Source organism: Galendromus occidentalis, unplaced genomic scaffold (genome assembly GCF_000255335.2).
Source record: "Galendromus occidentalis unplaced genomic scaffold, Mocc_1.1 scf7180000077481, whole genome shotgun sequence".
NCBI classification, from domain to species: Eukaryota; Metazoa; Arthropoda; class Arachnida; order Mesostigmata; family Phytoseiidae; genus Galendromus; species Galendromus occidentalis.
Window position 1 is genome coordinate 204786 of NW_003805469.1, and position 10887 is coordinate 215672.

The window sequence follows — 10887 nt, forward strand, 5'->3', positions numbered from 1 at the left end:
AGAGCTCGAACCCGGAGTTCGTGGTCTTCAGGCGCGTCGGGCGCGCCGGCTGAGACTAGACATCGTGGGGGGCGTCACCTTTTGTCTCGAACATAGACTAGAAAAACTTGATCCGTTTCTGGAATATGCGATCCATCAATGGATCCCCGGTGATTCGATGGGCTTCCACGGAATGAGGAAACTGGTCCGCAGGAGAAGTCATATTTTGGTCGCTTGAAGCGCCCCGCCTTCATCATCACATTTTGAGATTTCATGCCCCACCTCCCCATTTGAGGTGTCCTTCCCACACAAATGGCGAGTATGCGAGTCGGACGGAAATTCGGACAGGAGTATCCATATTGGTTAACACTCGCACACACGCTCTTCGCTTGTTGTACAATATATGCATAGTTAACGGTAAACATGAGAGCACTTGTGGGAGGCAGCAAATTACTCTATTTGGAACCGATTTCTTAGCAATTATCTCTGTTGAGGTCGCCTATAGCGGATATCTGTCCTTGCATATAAATTTGCATACTTTTCCAAGTCATGGTACCACATGAATGCTTCACAAATTCGTGTGGGAAAGAGATGGAAATTTCTTCAATTAAGGGATCGCACTCGACCAGATGTTCACGGACGAAAGAAGATTTATGGCGACCATGATAGAGGAGCGTCCTTTTCCGCATCGGTCGACAACTCGAAAGCTTGCACTGCTGCCACTAATCGAAGCAGGATCGAGCTAGTCTCACACAGATCTTTGCTCTCGATCAGGCCCGATCGCTGATAAATCGACATTTTTCGCAAATGGAGATGTATCTCGATGTACATAAAGAAGCAAAAAGTAGTGTCTTAGACGGTTGTCACAACAAAAAAGAAGAAGATCCTTTCCGGGTGTCACAGAAGAGCGGTGTCCTCGCCAAATTGAAATGTACACCGGCCGTACATCGTGCGTCGATTAAGCAAATTTGTTTCACCTTGCTTAACGTACGCGGCGAGTCGGTTTGTTTCCGACCAATTCAAGTCAAGCGACGACGGCGCGGCCGTTCCTAACGAGCCGCGAGCAGCCTTCGCGATGGCGTTAGCTATTCCTCCGTTCGGCAAACGTCGTTCTAACCAAAGTTAACCAACGCGAGAACCCACGCCTCCCGGTTCATCCTTGGCCCTAAAACAAAACATTGCAGCGAGTCGATGATCATCACCACTTTCCCATCGAAACCGCTGGTTCAGCGCACGCCCTGCCGTTCACCTCCGGATCATTGCTGTTTCGTCTGATTCACCTAATTCTTCTATCGTTCATCTAATTGCATTTTTTCGAACACTGACCGACCAAGCGGCGATGGTGTCGCCAAACACGTGACTCCAGACAGCATTTGGGGCACGAGCTCTCCTCGACGTTAACGCTGTTTCCCCATTTGATTTTTTGACCGAGAATGATCGTGCGGAAAACCACGAGCGTTATTTTAGAATCACGAATCCATGTGCCCGGAATATCATAGCAAGTTCTCCCGTCCGGATCACTGTACCTGAGCGAATCAATCGGATGGGGAATCGAAGCTCGAGAAGACATTCCGGATTTTCATTCTTCGAGCATGAGTATCGCTTCCTGGTATTCTGAGATCGGGCACGGCGCTGGCCATCAGATTCCAGGCATGAATATATCAATCTCATTCAAAGCCTTCTCGGATGGTGACATTCGAACCGTCTTGACATTGGCGCCAGAAAGTTCGCATAACACAATGAATCGATATCGAAAAACATTGACATTATTATTGTGTTTTATAGATTCGACCGCGTCCTAGGCCTTCCTGGACGCGATATCGGAAGCACTCGCTAAGGCTTTTTTTTCTGGCCTTCTGCGTCCACCTCGCTTCTTCGATTGTCGTACAAAATCACATGCATGCGCAAACAAATCGATCAGCGGATCGCCTGATGCCGTCGCGATCGAAACATTGAAAATCTTCTGTCCGAACGAGAGTGCTAAACTTTGATGGAAGCTGCTCTCATGCGAGTCATTCATGTGAGGATCCGAAGGAATACATTTTTCGAAGTCTAAGCGAACATTAACGGAGACAATGCGGGGACTCTGATAACGTCTTTTGTTTTCTCTCTATGCATTGACTGGGCTTGCTCTGGATCGACGCAACAGATATTCTGACCTGGCTGCTGCTGTTGCTGCCGCCACCAAGACCAGCAAACCACTTCCTGGAGCAAAGGACTGTCGGCTGGTTTTTTTCTGGCTGACTGCTTCTGGAATAGTTTGGATAGTTTGTTGGTTGTTTCAAGCTCTGAATCTGCGTTGCAACGCGTGTTTCGTCGGACGACGACAGCACTGTACGGCCGAGGTACATTCTTGGCATTCAATGGCCCGGCGCTTTTTCTTTCAAGGAGAGACCGTTCAGGATCGAATCCATTCTAGGGTTACGCAACATTAATAATTTTTTTCCGCGAATAGGAATCATGAGCACTTTCCTACTATCCCCACATTTAAGGACGACTTTTGCGGATCGACTGTTTGGGCGTTACGGTTTCTGGCAGTCTCTCCTCTAAAATTTCTCCATCTGAGTCTACCCGCCCGCTTCCGTAGGCAATCTGATAATATAGACTGAATAGTTGGAAAACGAGGGCGCTTCCTCCGCTCTGCCGTTAGAGCAGATTCGAATGAATGTCTCGAGCTCCCCGGGTACGCACCTGGTCGCCCCCAGAGTATATCCCCGTGAATCTGCGACCAGCGCTCCTGCTTGGGATCGGACTCGACACGAATTCTTACATCGGCTTATCAGTTCCTCGGTTCTCGACTTTCGTCTTGGAAATAGGGGCGGATCTGCATTGTTTGTTGTTCCTGTTGTTATTGCTGTCTTGACTGGAGTTTCAAAGAACGGTTGTTCACGATCGGCCGCGTCCGAGAACAACACCTTTCACGTCGCCTTCGGAAACAATATGTACGACAAGACAACGCTTATTCAAGATTCCCCTTATTGATGAAAAATGTCTCGAGCGACCTTGTGGCCCCGCTTGAGAATAGTTAAGCGTTCCCCTGAAGATTCCGGTCCAAATACTTCCCGACGAGTGCCGTCTTATCGCCTGCGAGGAAGTGTCGCTGCCGAGCAACGCGGCGCTCGTTCCGAGAACTCGACGGCGATGCATGCATTCGGTATACGAAGTGAGACTTCAGAGATTTGGGAGATTATTTCCGCGAATAGCGCGTATTGATGTATATTATATCAGCGCTCGTGTCGGGTTACCGCTTGTGCTTGACCACCGCCGAATTTCGTGAAAAGGGCGGTTTTGCTGAACGGCACGAACATTGATCAAGCAGCATGATTCGGGAAGCCTTGTGCGGAAGGAAAGAGATGTGATCAATTAGATTTTTTCGAACAGATAAACTAGAAAAGTCGAGGGAAATATTTACAAAATACATTTTCTCCCGCGACTCCTTGACCGTGTGTCTCGGTCGCGAGCGACTCCCAGCGGGAGATTCCATTAAGAGGGACTGGTTCCTCATGAGGGAGGGAATCTAAGCGCCGGACGTGGCCTTTGAAATTTGAGAACATTCGTTTTCAAAAAATTAACAGCACAAGCGTCTTATGACACATAGAGACACCCTCTCCATCGTTTTCTGATGTCTGAATGTTTTTTCCTATCTAGAGTGAAATCACTGCGCGCAGATGCTGATACCATGATGAATATGGGGATGAGAGGCGAATTGATTGATTAATTGATCCTCTTCTTCCCTCCAATTTTCAGCTCTAGATCGGCGCGAATCTCTCGAAGACTGGAGTCCGTCCGAGAGCTCCCAGTTAGGAGAGGCTGGAGTGAACGAGGCAAGCTTGACGCGATCGCCTTTCTCTCTTGATAGCTATATTCAACAACTGCATCTCCGCACGCCGGTAGCCACCTGTAAAAGTAGTCAGACCAGTTCGAAAGACGACAAGATGGACGTCGACGGAATCGTCCCTCAGATCGCGATGGGTACGCTGATTGTCTGCGTGCATAAGAGTATCTCGTACCGCACCTGTCTCGAGCTCGGATTCAACCACGATCTTTCTCAGTTGTAGGATCAAACTGGCCCAATACCGATATTAGCAATTTCGACGGAACCGACAGCGGGAGCGAGGACCAGCCTTTGGATTTGAGCTTGAACCGATCATCCCCCGATAGCAGTGGACATTCTACAACTAGCGGGGGCTCGATTTCGTGAGTTCAACATATTATTCTCTGGACCGAATCGGGAGTTGTCCCACGGCCCCGGTCCCGACGATTGTTCGTGATTCGATCTTGAGTGCACTCGATGGAATGATGTGATCGCTTGCAGGATTAAGAGAAAATCTTCGGATAGCGTTACGTCGACTACGTCGGGGGTGTCTTCGCCGCTAAGGACGACCACGCCTCCTGCCACCCCCGTGCCGACAGTTCCTGTTCAAAGTCAGCTGCATGCGTTGCCCACCCTCTTGACCGGTGTTCCCCAGAAGCGAACCTACACGGAAGAGGAACTCCAGGCCGCTCTACGGGACATCCAGGCCGGGAAGTTGGGCACGCGGAGAGCAGCGGTAATCTACGGGATTCCGAGATCCACTTTGAGGAACAAGGTATACAAACTGGCCAACGATAAACGCAAGATCGAGCAGGCCGAAAGTCGACTCAGAGCTTCACAGAACGACTTCGATCCTACGCCAGAGGTGAGTGCGCCGGACTGCAGAAGAGAGAAATTCGGAAAGTTTTTTTCCGGTATGCAGTCGATAGGTACAATTCCCGAAGCCTGCAAGAAATCGCCCGCTGGTAACGAGACAATTGGGGTATTCGCCCCAGGAGCCGGAGAATCCGACCCCAAATCAAATTCTTGCCACAAGAAAGCAGTGTCATGCCGAAAACCTCTCCGCGGATGACGAGGCAGAGTCTCCCGGCGAATGGCAGAATACCTCGACTACGTGCTACCATCAGACTGTGAACCCCTGTCACAAAGCCTTGCGACGAATATATGGGCCGTAAAAACTATCTGAAACCCGGCCCGGGTGGCCCCTGTGCATCCAGGACAAAGCCCCTCTCGTCTCCTGTCCCTGACGGAAAATCGGTAGATCAACTACGGCTGCCGCCGATCGAAAGTCGGCTATACAGGAGACAGCTTCTGCAATGATCCCACTTGGGCAGAATAAATCCAGTACGGCACCAGGCTATTGGGGACGATAATCATCGATTAGTGGGTTATTTTAGAAAAAACGTTCAGGAATCATGAAATCCAATCGCTGCTGCGCTGACGACGTGATTCATACACGGCCCTGTTCGCCAATTGATTGGATTGTGAATTAGCGTGATAAGCAATCCGTCGTCGAAGTTTGACACTTAGCGCAGCATCGGAAGCATCTTGCCGCGATATCGAATTCGCTATCGATTTGAGATGAGTCTTCGCAACGCTCATGGTCGACCAGTCGGCCTAATCAACCTCGAAGCGTAGAATTGCCTCGCTGGAATCATCGCGAATGGACTTCTGGAGCACTTCGTCTCTAGCTGAAGAATCCTTAATGTGTTCGGACTTCGACTTCTTGTGCCGGTCCGGTGTTTCCGTGACGACATCCCGGCCTCTGACTTCGTCAGTAGGTTTCAGATGTCTCTTGTCCATAAGCGACCCGGCTCAGACCCCGGAACCCGGCGTTGTCAACGAAGAACCCTGAGCCGACGATCTCAGGTTCTATACCTATCTCCTGAATGTAGTCCCAGAGCCAGAGGTAAATGAGAGAATGTGGAGAAGTGAAGAAAATATAGTGAGGCCAGAGTCGATTCGATGAAGATCTGCTCCGATTTGATTGATTTCACGGACGAATCAAGGTTGTTTGGCCTTCTCCTGCGGCTAGAGACAGAAGAAGAAGTTGATGCGAAAAAACCTGCGGTGGCGAAATGCGATCGCGTTCTTGGCGCTCGATTTCGAATCTGAACATCGATCCAACGATCAGGGTAGCGGACGATCGCCAGCCGGTCAGCCAGTAATGGTTATCGCATTTTGGCATGAAAATATAGAGGGCCTGGCGGCCCGGACACATTGTCGCCTTGCTGCACAACATCACGCACGTTTCTGGTTCTTGCCACAGGCCGTCAAAACCAACAACGGTGCTGCATCTGAGAGTCTTCGACAGCTCCTGAAGTCGACGATCGCGCAGAAGGGGACGTTACCGTCGCCCGCACCCAGCTCGAGCGGCGAATCTTGTTCGCCCCCTCTGGGTCTCGGATCACTGCTCGGAGTCGCTCCCCCGGTGCCCGCGCAAGATACCGTGCAGATGCTTCAGCATTTTCTGACTTCGATTCAACACATGGCCATGAGTGGGATGTTGCCGTCGGAGAACATGATGCCCGAGCTCTTCAAGCAGTTTCCCGGTAAGAATCTCGAAGAAGCTCCCAGCACAAGCCTTCCGCAGCAGACAGGAAATTCCTCGCCTCGTCTGGGGTTGCACGGACATTTTTCTTCGACGGAGCTCCTAGATCCTCCCGATTAATTTCCACTTTCTCCTGGAGGTCACGAGCGAGTTCTGGAGGATCCAGCGAATCTGTCCGCGAAAAACTCAAACTTGATGGCGATTGGAGGCGTCTTAGGTGGCCTCCGAGGTCTGGGAGTCGGGCTCGGTCTCGGAATGGAGGGTTTAGAAAGTAAACTCCACAGTAGCGTTCAGCCAGGAGTTGGTGAGCAGCTCAATTCGAAGAATGTTGTCAAATCCGACAAGCACCTGGACGCAGTGAACAACCAGAAGAAAGCACCGCAGAGTGAGTACCGGCGATCGCCTTCTCGCTGAAGATTCTCCTCAAATGAACGAGGCTCGTAGATGAGGAATGATAATTGTTTTGCATTCAGAGAAGACTCAACGATATGCCAGATCGGAGAGTGCGGTTTCAATCGTGATTTGACTTTTGCAGTGTCCGCCGATGGTAAGGTTGTGCGACCTAAGCGGGGCCGCTACCGGAATTACAACCGCGATAATTTGCTGCAGGCTGTTCACGCTGTTCAACGTGGAGAGATGAGCGTTCATCGCGCAGGAACTTTTTACGGAGTGCCGCACTCCACTCTTGAGTATAAAGTGAGTCTCGAGCCTTTCGTTCAGTGCGCAGCTCCCGGCGGGAAAATGCTCAAGAAACGCGAACAGCTGCGGACCGGAATCAAGCATCTCTTTCTCAATTCTGCCGCTGCCTACTGCAGGTCAAAGAACGACATCTTCTCCGTCCCAAGAAGCGAGCTCAGAAACCTCAGACGTCGTCCGTACCGACTTCACCGAGTCCCGTTCCGCCTTCATTGACAGTCTCAACTATGGACGCTCGACCCTATCCGTGGGCTCCGGCAATCGCTGTGTCGCCTCTGGGAACAGCTCTGGGAGACAATAGAGTCCCGTCGGGACCTTTCTTCACTCCGCATGTGATAAAAGACATAACTGACAAAGATGACGACTCGGACTGTTGCGCCGAGAGAAAGGTGGGTGCAATAGTAAATATCGCAAGCTCATCATCCTTACGCAAACTCCCAGGATTCGGTTATTCCTCTGCTTTCCCTGTGCGCGCTCCTCGAATAATGCTCGACATCTCTTCCAGAGCCCGCTCGGCACCGACGAAGACAACGGGAAGCATGGTGTCAGCGTTCTGGAACAGCTGATCAAGTGTGGCATGCGAGAGAAATCCGAAGAATTAGGAAACGACGATTCGGACGCCGGCTCATCACCCGCTCTGAAAATCGCAGAAGTTCCCGAGGAGATGGTAGTGGAATGAGCGGATTCCTGCGAAAATCTGATCGATTCTAGTCCTTTCTATATTGCTCCGCGCGTCGCCCGAGCAACTCGGGTCAACGGCTGACTTCACGACGACGTACCTCAGAGAGGAAGCGTCAAGCTGAAATAGCGTTGCGGTCGCGGTGAAATAATGTTAGTACGCTCGCGAGCCGACCGCAGGACATTTCCACTGACCAGCCGGCCTGTCGGCCTATACCGTTCTCTCAGGAGACGAACGACCTGGCTACGGTGAAATCGACGGTCGCTTCGTCGACGACCACAGAACTAGTTCCATGACTTCAAATGCTTCAAATCTATCAGTTCCACAAACCTAGTCTATCCGCCCTGTGATTGAGAAACCAAAAATCATTGTTGGTCTTGACATTTGAGGTTGTGCATCGACCAGCGATTCCGTTATTGAGCATGACGAATTCGACTTCTCGGTACTAATGACTCGGACGCACCTGAGTAGAAGGTGGAAGCGCCGGAGCCGTCCATGAAACTCCCTCCTGAGGATCAGATACTGGTTGTGGAGTCCAGAGTAGAAGGCGGAGAATCCCCGCGGAATCCCGAATCAATCCCAAGATCGGCGCGTCTCGAAATCCGAGAGCGGAAACCGTCCGTTGTTTCGAAGGGGTACGTTATCCTGGTTCGACGATAACCAAAGATAGAGGGGTGGATCTCGCTCTCGAGAGGTTCGGCCGGAATCCACCCGTGGACACATTGGCTGCGGAGGTCGTGTCTTTTTCCCAAGTTGATTTAGCGGACCAAGAATGGCACTCTTGGAGTGTATCATTGACCTCGACGCTCGAGGTCTTTCTGTACATAAATCTGTGAATAGCCCGGTAGTCCAGCTGGACATGTTCGGAAGTCTCGAGAAAGCTGGCTGACTTCGACATATCGTTTTGCCGAAACCGAATCCTCACTGAATCTATCCCGCTATTCGATGATGATATTAAGTGAAACAGTAGTGGAGTCGGAGAGTTGCCGTGCAATCAAAAATGCAGAGTTCCTTCCAATGAGCTCTGTATTTCACCGTCGAGGGAAGTTTTCTATGGTCGAGAGAAACTCTCGGCTCCTTTCGAATCAGTGCTAAGAAAGATGTCAGTGTATCCACACTCACTGCAGGGAAATAGCTTGTCGTCACGGGATGCACAGCTACCGCGGACGGAAGAGTTCCCCATACAGGTGCTGGACCAAAATCAAAAGCCGAAATCAGAACTTTTGACTCGCCCGGCTGATCCATGCGAGCTCCAAAGCACGTGGAAGTGATATCCGATTACTTTGAGGTGCGGTTATTTCGGGGCGCAATGGATCGTCACGGACGGAGACGAATATCTATATGACGATTAGAGCTCAAAAGTATCGAAATTTCTCAAATAGCTGAATGATTCGGGGGAATCAATGGATGAGATTCCGTGGAGTGCTAAGTTAGTGTGTTATTTTTCTACTTGTACTCTTCTTGTTCGTCGAGCGGAGCGAGCCAGATCTCCGAGAGCCCTGGTGCTCACGCGCGATGTCTGTGCAATCGTGCAATCAACTCCGAGTAGTTCGAGGCTCCCCCGAGGAACCGGCAGTTCCATGCAGCGCGGTGAACCATCCGAGTTCGAGCAATGCAAACCCCTTAGAGCGCCAGTGTCGGTCCCGCATTTTGGTGGAGGACGACTGGCGCATTTCGTCCTCACGTCTCTTCCAATGCTCAATATTTTCACTAATTATGAAGCTTCCTGTCGGAAGACTCGGACTTTGACGTATGTCTTCAAGGCTTTCAACAACATGTGGTCTACCTCGCGTATACGTATCGTCTCGTATGTCTCGTCAGACGAAAACAGTCCTCTCGACCACTATTGTTTCAAACTGTCTTTGGTATTTTTCTAGCCTTTCGCACTAACTCAATATTTCACTCATTCTCTCAGTCGGAAGGGCCGCCGTTTTCACTGCCAGCGAGCCCTTCGGTTCTTGGAAGAATATGAACACAATCGAGTGTCAGTGTGAACGAGTCGAAATCTCTGGATTTTCTTTCCGAATCAAGCATCTGGGTACTTGAACTCAATTTCTAAATGTTCATGTTCAACTAGCAGAATAGTAGGGAACGGAGGGTGGCGCGAGAGCTCGCCTGAGTAAGCGTAGTGACCCTTGTCCCGAGACAATCCACACTGTCGACAAGCGTTAGATGCAAGAAGACGAAATTGAATCGGGTCGGGGGCTTCTCGTATAATTTGAGTCCGTTCACATCATTCCGGAATACCTATGGGAACGTACGATAAATTTATATAGGGATCGATATAGATATATGCCGATTGGCCGGCTCTAGACTATCATGGATAGGCAGTTATTCAGATGTCCGAGCAACAGATCGGTGTTGCTTCGAGCAAGCGAATCCTCCGATCATCAGATTGATCTTCCAGTAGGGTGATCTGAAGATTGGTCGCTCCTTAGGTTCCTTGTGAGATCGCGATCTGTGCGTCCATCAATCGACAAGAATTCAGAAAGAGTAAATCGGGATGTTGAGCCGTGGCTTTCGGAGTAGGATCGATTTTCCCAATACTTAGGTAATATTTGTCGATGTTTATTACGTTGTTTATTATTTCTTGATCAATTCAACGGTTGATAATTATGTGGCGGATGCTCTCTCATCCTCAAAAAAACCCAATCGATGGCTCGACTGCGTGTCGGTCGACTATATACATAATATATATACATACCATATTGTACAACAACAACAACTACAATTATATATACCTATTCAATGATGCGCATTTACTCTCAAGTCAGTTTTATCGATAGTTATCTAAAATGATGATGATGGTGATGATGTTCATCGAGGGAAAGGTGATAACGATGATGAGAGTATCAGAGGGGAAATAAAAAGAAGGAGACCATTCAATTACACCACGATTCAGTGTTTTCCATTCCCGAAGATTTCGCAGCCTGCACAGCACCTTGTGCTCGCTTGGGTTCTATACACCGTGGAACCCCCGCATATTGAGCTTGGAGGGACAAGCCGAAACGCAATATCCGAAGTCCGTTTAATCCGAAGGTGGGTTCTAAATCGGATTGGAAAGTAGAAATTATCGGAGACACCGCTGCAGCCAACCTCACGACGTGCATAGTTGCGAGGAACCCGGCGAATCATCCAATAAACTATCGCTTCCGAAATCCTGGTTGG

At 49.9% G+C, this 10887-nt stretch overlaps 1 protein-coding gene across 1 annotated transcript; it reads left to right on the forward strand.

The window, feature by feature from the left end:
- Positions 1-792: 792 nt before the first annotated feature.
- Positions 793-7719, forward strand: Eip93F (Ecdysone-induced protein 93F). Its single transcript, XM_003745330.1, has 9 exons — positions 793-928; positions 3727-3951; positions 4038-4176; positions 4295-4658; positions 6063-6345; positions 6484-6729; positions 6880-7040; positions 7160-7429; positions 7546-7719. Exons 1-9 carry the CDS (start codon positions 793-795, stop codon positions 7717-7719), a joined length of 1998 nt encoding a protein of 665 aa, XP_003745378.1.
- The last annotated feature ends 3168 nt before the right edge of the window (positions 7720-10887 follow it).